The 23,112-nt window shown below is 41.7% G+C and overlaps 2 protein-coding genes across 3 annotated transcripts in view; one reads left to right on the top strand and one right to left on the bottom strand.

Moving 5' to 3' along the window:
* Nucleotides 1–783, bottom strand: part of LOC126203432 (isovaleryl-CoA dehydrogenase, mitochondrial) — a 68,382-nt gene extending 67,599 nt beyond the window's left edge. The window contains exon 1 of the mRNA XM_049937751.1: nt 503–783. Coding sequence (XP_049793708.1) covers nt 503–631 — 129 coding nt within the window. The 5' untranslated portion in view covers nt 632–783. The remainder of the gene's footprint in view (nt 1–502) is intronic.
* A 50-nt stretch (nt 784–833) lies between these two features.
* Nucleotides 834–23,112, top strand: part of LOC126203429 (bifunctional 3'-phosphoadenosine 5'-phosphosulfate synthase) — a 365,659-nt gene continuing 343,380 nt past the window's right edge. For both annotated transcript variants that reach the window (XM_049937746.1, XM_049937743.1), the window contains exon 1: nt 834–1,064. In XM_049937746.1, the coding sequence (XP_049793703.1) occupies nt 1,026–1,064 (39 nt within the window). In that variant the 5' untranslated portion in view covers nt 834–1,025. The remainder of the gene's footprint in view (nt 1,065–23,112) is intronic.

Below are 23,112 nucleotides of genomic sequence, written 5' to 3'. Positions count from 1 at the left end.
AGAATTTTGTTTACCATCTCTTCTGCTTCTGTATGTATGCAGAACTACAACAGGACTACTAGAAGCAGAAATACGAGCTGTGTCTAGGAATGGAATGGAGTTTTGTACTACAATCTAAAAGTCTATAAAAAGTTGCCAGTGGACATAAAAACGGCTGTTGTGTAGGATACAAGAAGGAGCAGTTGGTCTTTTAGTTAGCTTCTAATACACATACAAGTAATCCCCTAAAATTACCAGTGCCGCTAAATTACCACTAGGCATAATTTGTTGTTATTATACTGAACTTACAAAACAATTTAGTTATGGATTTATTCAATACAAGTACCGATATCAAGCATTGGTAAACAGATACAGTCGTTTCCTTTCACAATATGTTACACAGCTGTAGGACCTGTACGATACGTAGACTTAAATTTATTGCACTGAGTACGGTTTTACGCGCAAACGAATGTTTCATACACCATACACCACGTTTTAGAGACGAAGAACAAAATAAACACACCTCTCTCTGTTCCGCATTAAGGCCGTAAACATTTTCGTCAATAGGATAGTATTTAGACATACATCTTTGCTGTATCCTGAAACTTCCTCTTAATAAACGCGGATGCAACGCTTTAAAACACTTTGCCATCGTAAGCGAACATGTACTGACACTTCAGCTAGTTCACTATTTGTACAATTACTACCCACAACCTCTAAAATACAGGTATCCTGTGTTTGATGCAGAACTAACTGTCGAAAGTCATCTTTCAACAGGTACCATTATCAAGATGGCATTACTATAGAACAATTGACAGTCTCCGCGAAGCAAACAAGTGCGGTAACATTGTTTATGGTGTGGATATTGTCACGTTGTATTGCCAGTATTTTTTTGGTCTCTTTCTTAATAAAATTTCTGTAAAACAACATCGATTCGTTTTTTTTAACCACGGTAAACCTTTGTCTGAAAACAAATTCTAAGCAGTTAATTCGACGGCAGGTTTTACTTGTGTTGTGAAAGCTTGTAGGCGACAAGGCAAAGCAGAATGCCCGAGGAGAAGGAAATTATCAAGAAACAGAAGACTGTAAGTATATATGCCAAAAATATATTCTTTGCATGTCAGGTTCTCTGACCATATCAGGGACGTTGTCGTAAAACAAAATACAAATAGGAAACCTTGATTACCAGGCAACACGTCAACTGAAAATAAGTACCGGTGTTTTATGACAACTACAATCGTATTGTCGTAGCACCGCAATTAAATACTATCGGAAACGAAACTGTCGTTTTAATTCCATTTCAGAATAAGATTACGATGAAAAAGCAAGATTTTTATCGCATGTACAAATGGTCTACGATTCAGTAGTTGGAAAAAAAAAAAATGAAACATGGAAACTGCACCTTATAAATTTAATACTGGTGCTCGGAGCATCGCATACGTTATGTAAAAAGTTAGTGTCGAGTTTCTATGCTACATATGTCGCATATCATTATGTTTCCATTTTCCCATATGGTAACGGACGTGGCTTTAACATAAAGTATTCCCCTCCTGTAATATTACACTCAAATCCCATTTTCAGTTTTGCATATTTTTTTTTACTCTCCAGGGAATATTTGACATTTAAATTGGTGCTTCCTGTCAACGCATCGAACGCAGTTATGTGAACCACACAATTCCAGAAAAGATTTCATATCTGCTCATCATTATGGCAATACAAGAAGCGTTGTTTTACAGTTGCCGTTCACACCGTGTGAGTCTAAACCCACTTAAAACAAACCAAAAAATTGCGTTTTGCCTATACTTTGAATTCGAAAGATACACTCTAGCATTGACAAAGAAAGAGCATGTTCCTTGTAAGGACTGAATCAGAGTTCCAAAATTGTTCTAGTGCCCATTCCATTAATGTTATTTTATCCATGCTGGACGTTATTGCACTACTACTCACTAGTTGTTAAGGCAATAAGTAGCGCAGAAATGATATTTTTGGATCCTCCATGTTGATGACCTGGTGTGCTGAAAATGCATCAGACACTGTCCAGAACATTTTCAGATTGTAACTAGATCTTATTAAATAATCAGTAAGTCTGGCCAGATCCTGTTGCTTCTGTATTCTGAATTGTTATACTTAACATAACTTAAGAAACTTATCAGAAAATGACAAATATCAATCAGAAAGCACTGATGAAAAAGTGCTGTGAATGATGCCACAAAGTACACATTTGCTGTAAATAATTCTCATCTTAAATGTGAGAAAACAAAAACAAGCCATATGCATTTTTGTGCTGCAGGGACATGACACTGACAGCACACACATTGTAGTGACACAGATAATAAGAGCAATATGTATGTGGTCACATTTTGAAGATACTATTCCTTTAATTAGCCCTTCAATGTGAATAATGAGCACTGTACACTTCAAACGACTATCTGAAGCAGCACATAGCATATATCCAATTGTAAGGCTTTCCATGTAACCATAGTTACACAGTCTCAAATACTAGTAAGTAATTTTGACATCAAAGTAAATAGAGAATTTTCAAAAAATAATAAAAAATATAATTTAGAAGACTGCAAGTAGTGTAGGGTACTAGTGCAAGGTAGCCTACTATTGCATAAAATCTATTTGTGGGCAAACAATACTTGGAGTCTCGACGAAACATTCTAAAATGATATTCTTGTACTAAAAAGGACAAAACCAATTTCTCTTCCACCTAGGTTGTTTATTCTTAAGTGCATTAGTCTAATACCAGTTGTGGCTAATCCAATGCATGCATATCGGATGTGTGCAGGTCTCACTTATAAACAATCAAATAAATGAAAATAACTAGTTATGATGAAATAGTAGACAAAATTGCTCAATAATTAGCAACCAAGTTTTTTAGGGTACACTGTAACCTAGTAGAAAGAAAATAACTGTTATCCAGGTAATTCCAGAGTGAAAATTTGAGCAGCACATAAGACACTGTGTCTCAAACTAGCAAAATAGTTAGTACCTGCTACTTGTTAAACGGCTCTACAATATTTTGATGTTGCTCATCTAATATTTATTCATTTGACAGCAGAAAAAAAATTGTGTTATGGAAAATATATGTCACATCATTGATTAGGATAAAGAAAGAGAATTAATCTCTCTCTCTCTCTCTCTCTCTCTCTCTCTCTCTGTGTGTGTGTGTGTGGGGGGGGGGGGTTGGAGAGAGAGAGAGAGGGGGGGGGGGGGGCACATTATGGTTTAACTGGGGTATAGGACAGTACATACTAGAGTTAAAGACTGAAGTTCACTATTAATAGATGGTTGCCAGATGCCATTACTGTGAAATGTACCTGGTTCATAAACTGCTCAATGGACCCACAGATTTCCTTGTACCTACAGATTTTTGAGGATGATTGAGGAGCTAGGTGCAGTTTCTTTCTTATGTCATATTATATGTTGTGAATAGTATGCATCTACATCAATACTCTGTGGAAACCACACGTAAGTGCCTGGCAGTGGGTTCATCGAACCACCTTCACATCCTCTATTATTTCACTCTCAGACAACATGTGGAAAATATGAACACCTATATATTTGTGTTTGTTCTGATTTCCTTTATTTTATTATGATGATCGTTTCTCCCTGTGCAGTTGGTGTCAACAAAATATTTTTGTATTCGAAGGAGAAAGTTTGTGATTGAAATGTCATAAAAAGATCCTGCTGCAGTGAGAAACACCTTTGTTTTAATTATGTCCACCCCAAATCCTGTCTTGGTTCCATGACACTCTCTCCCCTATTTCTCAGTAATACAAAATATGCTACTCTGCTTTGAACTTTTCTGATGTACTCTATTAATTCTGTCTGGCAAGGATCCCTCCCTGAACAGCAGTACTCCAAAAGAGGGCAGACAAGTGTAAGTGTAGGCAGTGTCTTTTGTAGATCTGTTGCATCTTCTAAGTGTTCTGCAATAGACCACAGTCTGTGGTTCGCCTTCCCCACAACATTTTTTATATGTCCTTTCCAATTTAGATTGGTCATTATCGTCATTTCAATATTTATTTCAATTTACAGCCTTTAGATGTGATTGATCTGTTTTGTAACCGAAGTTTAAAGGTTTTCTTTTAACACTCATGTGGATGACCTCACATTTTTCATTATTTAGGGACAATTGCTAATTCTTGCACCTTACAGATGTAGACCTACCATTTCAAAGAATTGTATTCTAGAGACAAAACTTTAAAATCATTTCTGACAAAATGTGATTATACTTCATCCACACCATTGTAATATTCACAAATATCTGGTTATAACAAATGTCTGTTTCAGGCCATTGTCTGCTTGGTGCCATTTTACAAGACATATACAGCTCTTTTAATATAGACTTATTCAGTTCACTGTAACTGAGAAACAGATCAGAAGTCAATAATTTTTCAGTAGTGTAGCAGTGGGATTTTACACCACGTCATTCAAGGAACCAAAAAACTAGACAATCACAATATTGACCAACTTCTGAAATCTGTTTTTCAACCTAAATCAGATTTTTTGTTGGTAATGGAAAACTACTTCTTAGCGCCGCCCTGTTTTAGTAGGGTCCGCTTTTTGGGTCAATGCACGCCATTTCTAAATGTCCAATGCTTCCTGTGGATTTAGGCTGCTTGATCTCAGATCTGAGTTTATAGTGTCTAGGTTTCTAGTGTCTAGACGTGAAACAGGCATTGTGTTCCCAGTAATCGGATTGTAATATACATTGCGGTTGGAGTAAGTTAACGGCGACACTCGTATCAGTATAGTTTTACGGAGCTCAATTAAGTTTTTGACTGTGACCATTAACAGAGAAATTCGTACGAGTTTAGGTGCAATGAATAATTAATACGATGGTCTCCAAGAACGCAGAAAAGCAAGTTAAAGCTAGCTCGGAGTATTTAAAGGAGTTAGTCAATTCCCTGTGGTAGTTGGGTACGTTGGCAGTGAGAGACACGTAGCAAAGATTCGATCTTTAAGGCTACGTTCAGTGTCACCGACGACTGTCGTTAGACGCCGTCGCCAAAGGTTGCCCGATAACATCGGCCGACAGCTTGGTCACTTCGTCGGTTTATTCTATGTATAAAATAGGTTTGATTTTAACCTCCAAGGACGAAGTGGGTACCACAATGTCTGTCCATGGAGACGAGTGCTGCACTGCAGCGTTTTCTATTAAAAAGATAGCGCATGCGTTTAAATAAGCTGTATCTGTCTCGAAAAGAACGTGGTGAGGATTGTACCCTCTGTCACCAGTTATTGGGACTACGCGACAAGTTTTATGAATATGAGATGAAGTGGAAAATGCCATACTACTAAAGTAAAAAATGCTTTAACTTTGTGACAACGTTATTCTTCTTCCACCACTGATTTTGGCGTGAGATGGAGTGCAAACTTTGAATCTAAAATGCTGTTATTGATTGTTTCATATTTATACGTGCACATGAAAAAAATATATAGTTTTGACGATGCTCCGCATAAAGGTTCTCTCCCAAACGCGTTGTTCCAGCACGAATCCGCCCGGCAGCGTGTGTCGAGATCCGGTGAGCCGGCCAGTCTGTGTATAGTTTTTAGGCGGTTTTCCATCTGCTTCGGCGAATGCGGGCTTGTTCCCCATATTCCGCCTCAGCTACACTATGTCGGTGACTGCTGCGCAAACAAGTTCTCCATGTACACGTACACCACAATTACTCTACCACGCAATCATAGGGGTTACACTCGTCTGGTGTGAGACATTGCCTGGGAGGTGGGGGGGGGGGGTTCACCGGGGGGCCGAACCGCACAATAACCCTGTACAATACACGTACACCACAATTACTCTACCACGCAATCATAGGGGTTACACTCGTCTGGTGTGAGACATTGCCTGGGAGGTGGGGGTGGGGGGGTTCACCGGGGGGCCGAACCGCACAATAACCCTGGATTCGGTGTGGGGCGGCGGAGGGGTGGACTGCGGTAGTCGTCGTGGGATTGTGGACCACTGCGGCTGCGGCGGGGACGGAGCCTCTCCATCGTTTCTATGTCCCTGGTTAACATGCAATACAATAAAATACATAGAAGGAAGAATTAGTTAATTAACGAAAGATAGGTTTGTGGTTTCACAGCAACTCACCTTATTCTAAAAATGGTGAAAATTAATGCAATGGTGGCAGGATATTAAGATAATCAGATTCTAATATGGGAAAGTTCAATGCTCTTTAAACACGTGCTCTGGATTTGAGAAAGGAAGTAACAGGTTTCTGGTGGCAGTATTATTTCAGACTGGGTGTAGCTTTTAATAAAGGAAATCATCTATAACTTATTATCACCGTGTCTTTTTAGTACATTGCATATAGCATAGCTTCAAAATTCCGTATAGAATAAATTTAACATTTCGTAGTATTTGGGGTGCAAGAGTGAAGATATTAGCTTTTGAATTAGTCTTTAGGGTATGGTAAATAGCATCCAACGTATCAAACAGAGCGTGGTATAGGCTTGAATATTGAGCAAGCAGTAAAGGAAACAAAAGAAAAATTCGGAGTAGGTATTAAAATCCATGGAGAAGAAATAAAAACTCTGAGGTTCGCCGATGACATTGTAATTCTGTCAGAGACAGCAAAGGACTTGGAAGAGCAGTTGAACGAAATGGACAGTGTCTTAAAAGGAGCGTATAAGATGAATATCAACAAAAGTAAAACGAGGATAATGGAATGTAGTCGAATTAAGTAGTGTGATGCTGAGTGAATTAGATTAGGAAATGAGACACTTAAAGTAGTAAAGGAGATTTGCTATTTGGGGAGCAAAATAACTGATGACGGTTGAAGTAGAGAGGATATAAAATGTAGACTGGCAATGGCAAGGAAAGCGTTTCTGAAGAAGAAAAATTTGTTAACATGGAGTATAGATTTAAATGACAGGAAGTCGTTTCTGAAAGTATTTGTGTGGAGTGTAGCCATGTATAGAAGTGGAACATGGACGATAAATAGTTTAGACAAGAAGAGAATAGAAACTTTCGAAATGTGGTGCTACAGAAGAATGCTGAAGATTAGATGGGTGGATCACATAACTAATGAGGAGGTATTGAATAGAATTGAGGAGAAGAGGAGCTTGTGGCACAACTTGACTAGAAGAAGGGATCGGTTAGTAGGACATGTTCTGAGACATCGAGGGATCCCCAGTTTAGTATTGGAGGGCCGCGTGGAGGGTAAAAATCGAAGAGGGAGACCAAGAGATGAATACACTAAGCAGATTCAGAAGGATGTAGGCTTCAGTAGGTACTGGGAGATGAAGCAGCTTGCACAGGATAGAGTAGCATGGAGAGCTGCATCAAACCAGTCTCAGGAATGAAGACCACAACAACAACAACAACATTGGAAAGATGCAGTCACCAGACGTCAAATACCGGAGTGGCACGTCTTTACTTGAACCATAATTACATATTTAATGTGGCTATCGGCTTTCTTAATTGCGCTTTAATCACGCCTCTACAAGTTCTCGAAATTAGCTTTCGTTATCCAAAAGTGTTTCACGCACTCTGAATCTTCGGCCTTACATACTCGAACGACCCTAAAAAGCAAGATTACAAACACTACCGTATGTTTTGCTGAATTTATTTGAAGTTGTGCAGGCATACGGTAATTGACCTTCAATGATTGCCATTTGGCATACGTGTGAAAGATAAAAAAAGCTTAGAATAATGTACTCCGAACACGTAAAGCGGTGAAAATTGTGACGCAGTCATCACTCTTCTGACTGGTTTGATGCGGCCCGACACAAATTCCTCTCCTGTGCCAGACTCTTCATCTGAAAGTAGCACCTGCAACCTAAGTCTTCAATTCTTTGCTGGATGTATTCCAATCTCTGCCTTCCTCTACAGTTTTTGCCCTCTGCAGTTCCCTCTAGTACCAAGAAAGCCATTCCTATCATTCTGTCCCTTCACCTCGTCAGTGTTTTCCACATATTCCTTTCCTTCCCGATTCTGCGCAGAACCTCTTCATTCCTTACCCTATCCGTCCACTTAATTTTCAACATCCGGCAGTAACACCACATTTCAAATGCTTCGATTCTCTTCTGTTCCGGTTTTCCCACAGTCCATGTTTCACTACCATACAATGCTGTGTTCCAAACGTTGCTCACCGACCACAAAAAAAAAAAAAAAAAAAAAAGATCCGCTACAGTAACTTTAAATATAAGATACGCCATGCTCTTCATTTGAACAAATTATTTTTTGAGATTATAATTAACACCTAAAATTTCCGATAAAGATTTTGCATATTTGTGGTTGCCAGTAAACCTTCAATTTCAGTAGACGGATTCCGAACGATATCCCGATTATGATATTTTTATACTCAGGATGCCACAGGCTCATTGTTTCTTGGATTCAACAACAGTTTCTCACAGCTCATATGTGAGAACATCGGTCGATTTGACCGAAGAAGACAAACTGGTTTGAATTTCACCGATTGTCGTCCGAAGTCTCTATTTTCGGGCGATGAGATCGGTAACAGTGTGGCCGCGATCGTAGTGGCGAACTGATTTGAAAAGATCGGCCGTCTTCGGCCGATGTTGGCCATCGACGAATTCACCGATATCGATACCACTATGACCAAAGCCTAATAAGTGCTTCATCTCTACCTTTCACTGCGCGGGTGGAGGTGGAAATGACACTTAACTAGACGGGACATTTCACCAGCATACAGCGTATGACCTGCGGTTGACTGCAAAGCTCCACGTACTTTCATTTATTTTCAGGAAACGTATCGTTTGTTCACTGTTAACATAAAACAGGTGAAGTTGATATCAATGCTTGTTCACATTAAGTATTGTTTCCGGGAATTCAAAACGAACTATACGTAAATAGGGCTACCGGAATGTTTGTACAATGCATAAAGATCACTTGTGGTTCTACATTTGCATGAAATGTAGATAAATCCATCTGAAACGGGATGTTTCACCCTGCAGCAGAGTGCAAGCAATCTTGATACTTTATGACATTATAAAGCTGTATGCCAGACCGAGACTCGAACCTGGACGCTTGTCTTTCTTGGACAATTATCTTACTGACTTCTCTTACCTTTTGCTTTTGCTACTTTAGTTCATTAATACAAATAATCAAAATATAGCACAGATAACGAAGGTTACAAATCTTTAAAAACTATGTATTAGTTAGAATGAAGGTTTTCACGACCAAGTGACACAGCTGCCGGTAAACCTTTCGGGATGTGAGGTCGTGGTCCAAGAAACTCTTGTTCCTGACGTTTCATCCAGGATTGCGCTAGACATCCTCAGCAGAGGAGCGTCTCTGAGGATGTCCAGCGCAGTCCTGGACGAAACGTCAGGAACAGAAGAGTTTCTTGCACCACCACCACATCCCGAAAGGTTTACCAGCAGTTATGCATCAACTACATTTATACGAAAAAAGTAAACAATGTGTGTCAGTACATTCATATACACAACACAGCGGAAACAGAATAGTAAAAATAATCTACTGTAATTCAACTAATAAAGATACATTCAATGCACAAGTATCTCAAGAACAATTGCTGTCAGAGTTCATACTTGTGTGCAGGCATTATTTTTTGGTCTGATTTACAGTAAAATATACCGCCAGACAAAAAAAAGTGAAACGCCCAGATGGGGAGGAGGAAACGAAACGAAACTCTGTGGGTTGAAAGGCTATGTCATGTTATTGCAGTGTTACAAAATCGAGTCAAATTTACAAAGATCTTGTACCATGAGCCTCCACATCAGTTTGATGTTCCACCTCCCGTTGGCTGGATGCACGCAGTGGTTCGGTTGCAGAAGGTATCATAAAGCTGTTGTACCCTCTCATGGGGCAAGCTGACTCACAACTGTTGTAACTGGTCCTTAATATCCTGGCTGCACCGGCTCGTGTTCTATTGGCGATGGATCTGGGGATCTTGCAGGCCACAGGAGTACCTCAAAATCACGCAGACGTTTCACAGGGACACGTACCATTTGTGGACGAACATTGTCCTGTTGAAAGTGGCGCCACGATACTGTCGCATGAGAGGTAAGAGGATGACGTTGGATGTCCGTAACGTACTGTCACCGGCCAGAGTGACCTAGCGGTTCCAGGCGCTACAGTCTGGAACCGCGTGACCGCTACGGTCGCAGATTCGAATCCTGCCTCGGGCATGGATGTATGTGATGTCCTTAGGTTAGTTAGGTTTAAGTAGTTCTAAGTTCTAGGGGACTGATGACCTCAGAAGTTAAGTCCCATAGTGCTCAGAGCCAATTGAACCATTTTTTACGTACTGTCATGTCGTCACAGTTCCCTCAGTCACTACCAGCTGTGACCGAAAGTTATACGCGATTGCTCCCCGTACCGTTATGCCTCTTCAAAACATTGGGATATCGGGACTTCTCTCCAGGCCATTGCCATACTCATCTACGATGGTCATCCGGATTAGTGCAGAACAGCAGTTCATCGCGAAACACGATGTGACACCATGTATCAGCATTCCGTGCTCCCGGCCACGGCACCATTCCATATGCAGCCATTTCCGTTGTGGTGTTAACGGCAGCCTACACATGGGATGGTAATTCCTCAGGCCGGCTGCTGCTAGTCTCCAGAATGTTGCAGGGAGTTCGTTATTCAGGCAGGCACAGTTGTGATGGGATTACTATGTGCTTGGTATACGAGTGTGGTTTGAAAAGTTCTCGGGATGGAATAGAAAAAAAGCACTTATATCACCGAAACTTTTTTTTATTTTTCAATTTAGTCTCCTTGTACGTTAATGCACTTGGTCCAACGATGTTCCAGTGCCTTATCCCATCTCAGAAATGAGTTTCCTCCAGGCCTGCAAAATAGTTGTCAACTCCAGCTATCACTTCTTCGTTTGAAGTGAATCGTCGTCCACCAAGAAAATTTTTCAGTTTTGGGAAGAGGTGGAAGTCTGACGGAGCCTATCAGGTGAATAAGGCCGGTGTGGCAACAGTTTATACCTTAGTCGATGTCATTTTGCCATGACGACGTCACATGTGTGCGGGCGCCCCTTGTTTTGATGGAAGATGACTTTCTTCCTTGCTAAACCTGGCCCTTTTTCGCGTATCTTTTATTGCAGTTTGTCCAGGGGTTTGGCATAGTATTCTCCAGTAATTACCCGGCCGCGGTGGCCGAGCGGTTCTAGGCGCTTCAGTCCGGAACCGCGCGACTGCTACGGTCGCAGGTTCGAATCCTGCCTCGGGCATGGATGTGTGTGATGTCCTTAGGTTAGTTAGGTTTAAGTAGTTCTAAGTTCTAGGGGACTGATGACCTCAGAAGTTAAGTCCCATAGTGCTCAGAGCCATTTGAACCATTTTTTTTCTCCAGTAATTGTTTGCGCAGTGGGGAGATAATCTACAAACAGAATCCCCTTTCGCATCCCAGAACACTGATGCCATGACCTTTCCCGCCGAAGAAATTTCTTTGCTTTCTTTGGTGGCGGAGAATCAGCATGTTTCCACTGCTTTGACTGTTGTCTTGTCTCTAGGGCATAGTAGTGCACCCAAGTTTCATCTGTGGTCATAAACCGGCGCAAAAAATCTTGTTCGTTTCTCCTAAAACGGGCCAAACATTTTTCTAATATGCCCATTCTCATGCGTTTTTGATCCAGCGTCAAGAGTCGCGGCACCGATCTTGCAGATATTTTTTTTTTTTCATTTCTAATTCTTCAGTTGAAATGTGATATACTCTTTCAGATGACATCTGGCAAGTGTGAACAATTTCACGCACTTTCAATGATTTCTGGAGTAGTGATACATCTTGGCCGACCACTGCGCGGATCATCATCTAAGCTCTCCCTACCAAATTTAAATTCATTTGTTCACTTGGCAACAGCTGAGTATGAAGGAGCGGAGTCCCCCCCCCCCCCCCCCCCAGTGTATTCTGGAAATCGGCATGAATGTCCTCTGCTTTCATATCTTTTTTTACGAAGTACTTAATCACTGCTCGAATCTCGATTTTTTCCATCTTCGCAAATCATTACGCGGGAACAACAACATAACCTAGTCACCGCCACAGATCTCTTCCCAGAGCACTGACGTGACACCTGTTTACAGGCAACACTGCAATGAATATCACTTTTGAACAACTCGTTGCGCTAGCGCTAACCTCTAGTGGTGATTCCGAGAACTTTTCAGACCACCCTCGAACAATACAGTGACCCTTCTTTGTGATGGTCACATGAAGTCGACCGGGACTTTGACGACGAGTATGCCTACCCTCACATTCCTACGCAGTCCAACGTCGAGCCACAGTCGTATCTGAATGCACACAAATCTGTAAAGGATGGCACGAGGAAACTGATAATTTTGATGTAACGTAATTTGTACGAATGAAAATAGGAAAATATTTTTATTAGCGAAAATGGATGTACACAGTATGCTATTTATATTGTCGTTACAAAATATTATAAACTGTCTCTTTACTTATAAAAGATGTGCTGCCTTTCGGCGTTCACGTTCTAATAGGCTGTTGTGGAAATACCGGAATGGTCGTTGTGGCTTCTTTCGGGGAATGACAGTGATGTCTTCAATCATCTGTTTCAGTTAATAGATAGTTGCAGGACGTGTAATGTACATATTGACTAAGAGGTCTCCACAGGAAGAAGTCGCATACTCTTAAAGATCAGGGAATCTCGCAGTCCGTGAAATGCCACCATTACGTGAAATTACGCGCCTTCCAAACAACTGGCGAACGACTTCCGTCGATTGTCCAATAGTATGTGACGTGGCTGAGCCCTACTGGAACCATAGGTCTTCGTTGCTAAGATCTTGCAGTCTCAGTGTAAAGAATGTTTCAGGCATATCAACATACCGGGCGCGTGTTACTGTTGTTGCAATGCCATTTTCACTTTCAAAAAAGATAGGTCTAGTGACGCCATGACATAATAGAACACACCACAAACATTGGCACTATGTAATGTACGCTAGTGCAACTCATATGGATTTTCCTGCGCCCAGTAACGGAAATTCTGATTGTTAACATATCAATTAAGGAGAAAGCGCGCTTCGTGTGACATTCGTATGTTGTTAAGGAAATTTGCGCCCTCGTTGGTTTAAGCCAACATTCGTCTGCTAAAGTCCCTGCGCGACACAGGGTCTCCTGAATTTAAATGCTGCACAATGTGTAACTTATAGGGGTGGAAATTTTGATTCGTGCAGTATTCTTTGTACGCTTCGTCTCCCAATCTCTAATGCAGATACATGTTGTTGAACGAAGCTGTGATGGACGGATGCAATGTTCTCTTGGGGTGAGAGCCATTCGATTGCCACCTGGAGACTACTTTTTCAAGGCTGCATCAGTTTCTTCAAAATTACATGCGTTGTAATCGAATGAGTAGATGGGGCATATCCATTATGTCCTAACTGATAATGCTGTCGAACTACCCTTTGCGCTGCATCACGCTATCACCCTGCTTGTAAATAGCCATCACAGCTACAGCATGTTGCGTGCCATTCCAATGCTGCAGCATTACTCTAATGGCAACGCCTTCACAACTGCACATTGGTACTCAATAACTGCTGGCACTACAGTGTCGACAATACTAACGTTCAAAATTTCTCCTTTCCCTGCGCCACAATTGCACAATTCGACCAGTTGGCCAAATGGAGACCCACTATGAAACCCGTTTCGGGATATGTCAGGTGCTGATACCACTCTGTCTAACAGGAGTGCGCAGCATCTTCGCTTCCTTTGTAGTGCTCACTCAACATCTGACGCTGTTTATGACCCTTATTGGCCTGCCAAGCCTGGTAACAATACAAAACACAAACGGCACTAATGCAGTCTGGTGGACATCCACCTATCGGAGAAAATGGTAATTCTGATCAATTACATACCCGACGATGGTGTGTACATATACGAAGTTACATTGAAATATGAAACGCACGTATGGCATTTTTGGCTGGGAGACTCCGTCCGGGGTGATGAGCCTTCTGATGCAAGTCTTTTTACACTCCAAGATCGTGCCAAATTTTGTCCAGCTGGTGAGTTAGATCGTCAAAATCCCGAGCTGCATGGATGGCCCTGCTGATAATGCTCCGAAGTTGTCAAATGGGCAGAGATCCAGCAAACTTGCTGTCTAACGTAGGGTTTGGCAAGCACGAAGACAAACAGTTGAAATGTAAGCTCAGAGAGACTAGTCATGAAGGGCAATAAAATGGGACATAGAATATCGTTACGTACCGCTGTGCTGTAAGGGTTCCGCGGATGACAACCAACTAGGTCCTGCTATGAAAATAAATGGCATCCCAGACCACAACTCCTGGTTGTTGGACAGTATGGCGGGCGACAATCAGGGTAGCATCCCACAGCTGTCTGGGGCGTCTCCAGACACATTTTCGCTGGTCATCTAGGCTCGGTTCGAAGTGGGACTCATCACTGAAGACTATTACACTCCAGTCAATGAGATTCCAGGCCGAAGACGTGTCTGTAGACGGCAGAATGTCGCTCGCCATTCGGCCCGGCAACCAGGAATGATCGTCTTAGGTGCCATTTCTTTTCATAGCAGGGTCCCTTTGGTTGTGTACCCCCCCCCCCCCCCCATTTTGTTGCCCTTCAGGACAAGCCTTCATGATCTTGCATTTAAACAAGATAACGCCCGCACGCACATGCTGAGAGTTTGTACTGCTTGTCTTCGTGTTTGCCAAACTCTACCTCAGCCAGCAGGGACGCTGGATCTCTCTCCAATTAAGAACGTTTGGATCATTTTCGACAGGGCCCTCCAAGCAGCTCGGGATTTTGACGATTTAAAGCGCCAATTGGACAGAATTTGGCACGATATTTCTCAGGTGGCCATCCGACAGCTCTATAAGTCAGTCCAAGCCGAATAATTGCATAAGGGTCAGAGGTGATCATCGCGTTATTGAGTTGCTCTGTTTGTTAAGCACTTTCTCTTGAATAAACCATCCATTTTTTTCTAAAACTGCAATCATTTGTCTGTACGTGCACATCATAGCTACTGATTTCATCCCATTTCCATTTGGATAATTCCTTCGTGTAGTGCGTCGTGTGTGTTTTTTTTTTTTTTTTTTTTTTTTTTTTTTTTTTTTTTTTTTTTTGGAGTGTGCTTGACGCCACTTCGGCGACTTGCGTGTCGATTATGATTCAATGAACATGAGGGTAACACACACACATCCAGTCCCGAGCGGAGAAAATCCACAACCCAGCCCCTTTATCGAGACCACCTACACACCTTGAGATGCTGACGAATTTACATTGACACCCGACAATGTTTTCTGGCTGTTTCACTTTTTTGTCGCGCACAGTACTTGAAACGTTACTTTCTTCTCGTTCTCGGAGCTTCCGTGGTGCCGTCCCACTCGGGACTGCGGTCATCATCCACTCACTCTTACGTACAATTGCAGTCACTCAACGCTCCACCTCCAGCTAGTTTCTAGCAACTTACAGCGAAAATTTTCCTATAGGCCTAACGGGATAACAGTCTTGTAAGTACCGTAATTCACTATGCTGTCTCTGATCAGCCATGATTTGACTCGCTTTTAAATGAAGCGCGGAATTCCCTCTGTACCACTCAATCATTCAGTTCAAACATTATTGGACACATGCTATCTGTTGTAGAACACAATCTGGTGAAGATTTCCACTAATAGCTGGCAGAATTGAGTGATGAATGGTACACAAGTCCTCGTAAGTAAAGAGTTCATGAATAAAGGAAGGAAGCAGTTTTTTACAAGTCGCCTCCAAGTGTAATAAGGTCGGAACACATGCAAAATCTGGGAAGACTGATTGAAATAAGTGTTCGTGGACTGTTCAAGGAACGCTCCTGGTATTCACCAGCTCTGAGCGAGTTGACGCAGCGTTAAGACAGCGGAAGTGTATTCTAGAGGAGCCGTCCTCGAAGGGGATGTGCGCTGAAGGCAATAGAGGGGGTGCCGGTCTTCCGTGAAATATGTATGTTTGATATTATGTAAGAAAAAGACTTCCGGTAAACAAATATTGCTAGCGTCAGATTATTGTTTCCATGAAACAAATTAGAAAACTACTCCCCCATCGTTAATTTGCCGTCTCATTTCACAAAAACTGAGTTGTAGATCCTATCAGCACGAATGCTGAGAAAAATCGCAAGTAATATTTTATCACACAGCTCCTGTCACCGATCACCCGCCAAGTTAGCTACTTACGTAACATTTACCAATCATTAATGACAATAAGCCGTTTGACAGTGTGACCACCACTTCCTTGCGACACGAACTACAACAGATTGTTATTCACAGCCGTTTTGACTGACTTCTGGAGCCATTTGAAATATAGTGAGATAGCTAGAAGTTACATTCTTGTGTGTGTTCAGTGGAAGTAGTTAACCGGATTTACAATAGATACAAATTCATCTCTTCCCACCGATAAGTGGCTGATTCACAGTAGTAACGAGACACCCCGCGGAAGTGATTTGCCGACTGTCCCTTCTCCGTCGAAACTATGCAGTTCTGAAAGGAAAAAGATTCGAATGTAATAAAACTACATTCTTCTTTTGCATCTTTCTCCGTTCCTGTCAGCAGCGTTAGTTCTAAACGCAAAACCAAAGTGCGTAAATATCACGTTCATTATCTAACATTAGGCCGTACCAGCATTCTTTTGAATAATGAGGAACGATCATAATGTGTTCTTTGTTTCGAGTTTTTAGGTGGCGATATCTTGAAGCCTGTAAAACTAAAGATGCGCCTACAAACAAACCGTTCAGACCACGTAGGTGAACCCATCAAATTTTTTAAGCTTCATGAGTAACAACTAAAAGAAATTGTCGGATTCCTTAAAAAACAGGTATCAGTTCCTAAGAAAGCCCTAACAGCATCCCTAGAGGTATCGTACTTAATTGCAAAATTCTAATCACCACACATTATTGGTGTGAAATTACGTCCTTCCGCAGCTGTCAAAATGTGCAAAATCGTGCAAGGAGAAAGGTTTGGCGAGAGTCTGAAATCGATACCACTCTCACATGTTATCGTGGTTCGTCGTACTGATGCAATAGTAACTAACATGAGGCAAAAATTACTTCCACGTCCTCACGAGTCAAAAATTCACTCTGCAACTTGATGACTGTACTGATATCGGAAATCTTGCCAACATCTTGTTTTTGTACGGCTGTTGTTGTGGTCTTCAGTCCGAAGACTGGTTTTGTTGTAGCTCTCCATGCTACTCTACCCTGTGCAAGCCTCTTCATCTCCGAGTAACTACTGCAACCTTTCGAATCTACTTGCCGTAATCATTCATTCCTACGACTTTTACCCTCCCACACTTCCCTCCAGTAAAAAGTTAGTGGTTCCTTGATTTCTCACAATGTGTGCAACCGTCCGATCCATTCTTCTAATCAGATTGTAAAACAAATTTCTTTTCTCCCCAATTCTATTCAGTACTTCCTCATTAGTTACGAGCTTTACCCATCTAATATTCAGCATTCTTCTGTAACACCACATTTCAAAACCTTCTATTCCTTTCTTATCTAAGCTGTTTATCGTCTCGTGTTTCACAACCGTACATGGCCGTACTTTCAGAAAAGACTTCATGACGCGTAATCTATACCTGATGATGACATATTTCTCTTCTTCAGAAACACTTTTCTTACCATTGCCAGTCTACATTATACACTGAAGAGCCAAAGAAACTGGTACAACTGCCTACTATCGTGTAAGGTCGCTGCTAGCATGCAGAATTGCCGCAGCACGACGTGGCATGGACTCGACTATAGTCTGAGTTAGTGCTGGAGGTAATTGACGTCATGAGTCCTGTAGCGCTGCCCATAAATCCGTAAGAGTAGGAGAGGGTGGAGATCTCTTTTGAACAGCACGTTGCAAGGTATCCCAGATATTTTCAATAATGTTCATGTCTGGGGAGTTTGGTGTCCAGTCGAAGTGTTTAAACTAAGAAAGGTGATCCTGGAGCCACCCTGTAGCAATTCTGGACATGTAGGATGCCGCATTGTCCTGCTGGGATCGCCCAAGTCTGTCGGATTGCTCAATGGACATGAATTGATGCAGGTGGGAGTTTTCCCTTACGACCATTTCACGAATGTACCGTGAATATCAGGAATCCGGTAAAACATCAAATCTCCGACATCGCTACGGCCGGAAAAAGATCCTGCAAGAACGGGACCAACGACGACCGAAGAGAATCGCTCAACGTGACAGAAGTGCACCCCTTCCGAAAATTGCTACAGATTTCAAAGATGGCCCATCAACAAGTGTCAGCGTGCGAACTATTCAACGAAGCATCATCGATATGGCCTTTCGGACCCGAAGGCCCACTCATGTACCTTTCTTGATTGCACGACACAAAGCTTTACGCCTCGCCTGGACCCGTCATCACCGACATTGGACTGTTGATGACTGGAAACATGTCCGCGTTATCGTATTTTATACGTTTCTGTCTGGCACATAGATATCTAACACATACCTACGAGAAAAGTCGCTGACATACTAGTGATCTCGATACGTTATTCCGTCTAGCATTTGTTCGAGAAAAGTTGCGAATATTCTACTGTTTTCTTGTACAGAGACCCTTCAATACGTAGCGTTATAAATAAGGATTATTCGCCGAATAGGAAGCTAGTTTACATTTAGAAGCAGAAATCTCAAGACTGAAGAATGAATAAGTAAAAAGTCCTAGTTGTAGCAGGTGCAGGGGTGAAGATTAGTCAAGAGGTGATCAGTTAATTGTGAAGGATTAATAATAGTAACTCATAGTAATTGCTCAGTAAAAATATTGTTACGAGACTCGTAACAATATTTTTACTAATAACGTAACAATAGTTTCCCATACTTAACTCGTAATACGAGGTGGGTATGGGAAAATATTGACGCGTATATCTCAAGTGATTGTGACTTTCGAGAAGATACCTAAAAATAATCAGTTTAAATAAAACTTCCTTAAACTTTGCATGTGACTTGATCAGTTTTTATTACGGTAAAAGTAAAGGTAGCGCCCCTCCGTTAGGTTTTTCTGTATCCGCCATTGGACACACTGGGGAACAGTTTCGAGTGATTACAGATCTTTCCGTTAGTAACAGGGCTCGCTAAGCACTTTGGTGTGCAATTTTTGTCAGACTGTGGGCATTGGCTTGTGGCATAACTTTATTAGTGTTTCGAATCCATTGCAGGCTTGTAGTTTTGACACCGTTTCCGTATGATAACGCGTCTCCTCATTGCTATCATGTTTTGCAGGTAGTCGAGTGCACAGGGGATCCTTTCACTGTTGCGTCAAATGTTTGGTCAGTCGGTGTCACTGTTTATTGAGTAATGAAGAACCGAAAATTAATCAAGACCTGACATTTCCATGTCTGCTAGTTTTGTGATTAGTCAACAGTTACATCCCGGAGTCAATTCTCCCGCCCTTTGAATTGCCATAGCTACGTGTTACAGGGGAACAAACAGTTTACGTAGTCTCCAAACCACCGGGAAAGTACATATTTGTCACATACGCGACACATTACCAGAGGGGAAAATGCGTTAAATAACTATAGAATTTCAGTTCTAACGAAGGAATGAACCATGAATCATTGGCTTTTGCTATATCTTTTTGTTTTCTGCATCCAGCGAGGCTCGGAAGCTATTAGGAATGAGTACATACAATCTACAATTACTTGGGCTATGTATAATAATAATAATAATTCATCTGTGAGTTCTTTTCTTCTGTCTCCCTCTTTCCGAAGACGGTGGCTGTTCAAACATTCGCTTTTTAAGAGTTAATTTAATGAATGGAAATTATAATCCACCATTAGTTGCAAGCTTGCGGATTACGGCGGCATAGGTAAATATTAACATTCAGCAGGAATTATTAATATGTAGTCACTTACCTTCAAGGAAAGGTAAATAATAAACAAAATTTACTTAAATTTATGCATATTATATGGAATTGTTTGGGAACTACGGCTGTATTATAAATTAATTTCTACTGCTTCAGTCGCTTTTTACTAATATTTATTAGCCAGTTATGAGTCTCTGGTATGATGTAAACATCTGAATGTGAATGTATTAAGCAATGGCGATGTGTTTATCACTGTTTGCCAGACAAACAAAATTCCAGCATAAACGGATAAATTTTGGTGCACAACCTTACTGGTACACCCAGCGGATAATCGCCTTACTTCAGATTATAATTTAATGTAATGTATATGTAACTATATTGTATCTAAACACGGCAGCATGCCACGAAAACGCATCTTGTTAATAAGTATTAGTAAAAAATGATTGAAAAAATAATAAATACTTCATAAAATTAAATGACCCAAAGGAAATCATGTGCCTTTGGTATCGTATTAACCCGCAGTGAGGGGTTTGTTCCCAGACTCCTGCCCTCGACGATGTAAATTTGTTTATAATATTCCTTGTCCCAAACCACAGAAAGAATGGACAAATTGTCATAAAAAATTAAAAATTTCGTAAGGGACTGAATTAAAAGAACAGTATAGAAATAAAAATAAAAGAAGGAAGGAAATTACTCTCCGTAGTCCGACACAAAACCACAGAGCCATTCATACTGCAGACATAGGAAAGGGTCGTTTTCCTCACCTAGACATCAAACACTCAAGGGGTAATTTTTCAAGGGTGGGAGTTCCAAGAAACATCGATGTTCGGTGCTGGTGTTTTCTTTACCGGTGAAGATGATGTCCCGGAGATGTTATTTACCACAGAGCATGACATGTTCTTGATGATAGTGGTGTAATCACGGGGCGATACAGCAAAAGCTATTGGAGTAACCTAAAGTGTAATTTTACAGCCGTAGACTCAACAATGGGCAGTATACAAAGAGTATCAGGCCGAGGTCATCAAAGATTAGCGTTTAACACCCCATCTGCGACAAGGTCGGTAGAGACGAACCACACTCTCGGATGGTATACGGATGGGGACGGATATCAGGCGTGTCGTTTCCAAATGAGTCATCCTAGCATTTGTCTCGGTTGATATAAGGAAACCACGGAGTATCTAAGACTGGATGGCCAGATGGGAATTTGAATCCGTCTCCCCAGAATTCGAGTTCAGTGTCTTAATGACTTGTTCTGTCGAACCTCCACTATTGCAGTGAAATTTAACACTGCACGAGTGCTGAGCCTCTAGGTGGTTGGAACTAACCATGAACTGCCCTGTACATTACATATACAACACCCGTCAATTTAACCAAATCAGTACTTCAAACTCCAATTTAGGATGGTTGCCACTAGGCAAGTTACTTGGTATCACACGCTATGGCTACTTCATCGGCTCCTCAGTGATGTATCCCAGCACTTGGCATCGGAGATTTAAATACCTCATAGCCGTAACACAAGCTATCACTTATCTACCATCGCAGGTGAGCCACCCAAAATTTCTGAGAGCATCGCCGTAAAAATCAAGTTCCACCGTCATTTTTTACGCAATGCTTTGGCCACTGTGCCATTGATGGAAGCAGTGTAGAAGTATACTGACTTGCACGTCTTCTATGGAATCAGAACGCAACCCTTACGATTTCAGTTTCATTTTCGGGAAAGGTAAGAAATTGCCAGTGGCTAGATCATGCGAGTATGCTTCGTAGGATACAGTTATCATGCTGTTTCATACAGTAATTCCCTCACAGCAAGTGAGCCGTGTGCAGGTGAATTGTCATGATGCAGAAATCAGTCTTTGTTCTCCTATCTCTAACGCCGTTTGCGTCTAGCGTCTTCCGTCAATCTCTCCAAAAAGTTGCAGTATGACTTCCCTGTAACTATCTAACCACTTGGAAGAAATATCTTATGGACAATTCCACGAATGTAAGAAAAAAAAGAAAGAAATAATCAGCGTTGGTTTGATCTTGCTTTCTTGAAAAGCGGAGATGATAGCTTCTTCCACTCCAAAAATATCTGTTTTGTTTCAGAGCCATTACCGTACAACCCTGATTCATTGGCCATTATGGCCCAAGACAAAATTTGGATGACCTTGCACTGTTGTTTGCAATGCACTGCACGCCTGAGTCCCACGGTCTAGCTGGTGGGCCTTCAAAGACGAGAAACGAACTTCACTACAATTCATCTCATGTTCACTTCGCCAGCTAGAAGGCGCTGACGTGCCCTGCGTGAATTTCCGATGATTTCATCAAACGTCATGAACTATTTGCCTTCTGTCCTTGCAGATCATTTCGCGCAACTGTGCAATAGTTTCCGGTGCTGTACATACATGATAATGGGCGGGCGAGTGTTACTCACCACAGACTCCCGGCCATCTTTTAATCGCTTAAATCACTCAATTTTTTTTTTTTTTTGCTTGGCTCACAGTTTGATCTCTAAACGCTTTACTTAGGATGCGGTGAGTCCCAGCTACAGTGTTGGGGAACTTAAAACAGTACTTAATGATGATCCTTCGTTCCTCGACGTCTGCCATTTAGAAATTCGCAAATGTAGTAGAACACGTTGTAAAGACATGAGCAACGACGTTCACAGCAATACGTTCACAGTGACGCCACGTGGCAGACTGGCAATTGAAAGATATCTAGAGGCATCTAGAGTCGGAAATTTGTACTGCTGATTGTTTAGGTGGAATATTCAAATTATCGGAAATTATGGATAGCACCTCGTAAAACAAAAACACCTGCAGACTCCTTTTCTGTAGCTGCTGTTCGCCTGTCGAGCAAGCTAATCTGCCCTCTGCACACAGCACAGTTCCCTGTTGCACTTGCCGGCCGGAATGGCCGTGCGATTCTGGGCGCTACAATCTGGAACCGAGCGACCGCCACGGTCGCAGGTTCGAATCCTACCTCGGGCATGGATGTGTGTGATGTCCCATCTTTTCCCAGGTATACTTTTTTCACTTTTTATTTCTCAGCCATTCAAGGCACTCTTTTTCCCACATCTTCGTTGATTGTGTTTTATCATGTTCCTCTTCCTCCCTCTTCTTGCTGCTACCTCTCATACACTCAGCCAAAACATTACGACCACCTGCTCAATAGCGTGTTGGTTCTGCTTTGGAACGCAACGCAGCAGAGATTCCGCGTGACATGGGTTCGAAAAGGCCTTGGTATGTTTCCGGAGGGTATGTCGCACCAGATGTCTATGCACAGGTGACACAATTCCCGTAAGTTGCGGGCCTGTGATTTGTGGGCGCTGAACTGGCGCCCAGTGGGGTTCTAGATGTGTTACAGGGTGACCTAAAAGTCGTTTAACGCTTGAAAATACAGTACTTCAGGGAATAATGT

The sequence above is a fragment of the Schistocerca nitens genome, chromosome 9, assembly GCF_023898315.1.
Source record: "Schistocerca nitens isolate TAMUIC-IGC-003100 chromosome 9, iqSchNite1.1, whole genome shotgun sequence".
In the NCBI taxonomy this organism is placed as follows: domain Eukaryota; kingdom Metazoa; phylum Arthropoda; class Insecta; order Orthoptera; family Acrididae; genus Schistocerca; species Schistocerca nitens.
The sequence above is the reverse complement of the archived record's forward strand: the minus strand, read 5'-3'. Positions and strand labels throughout refer to the sequence as shown.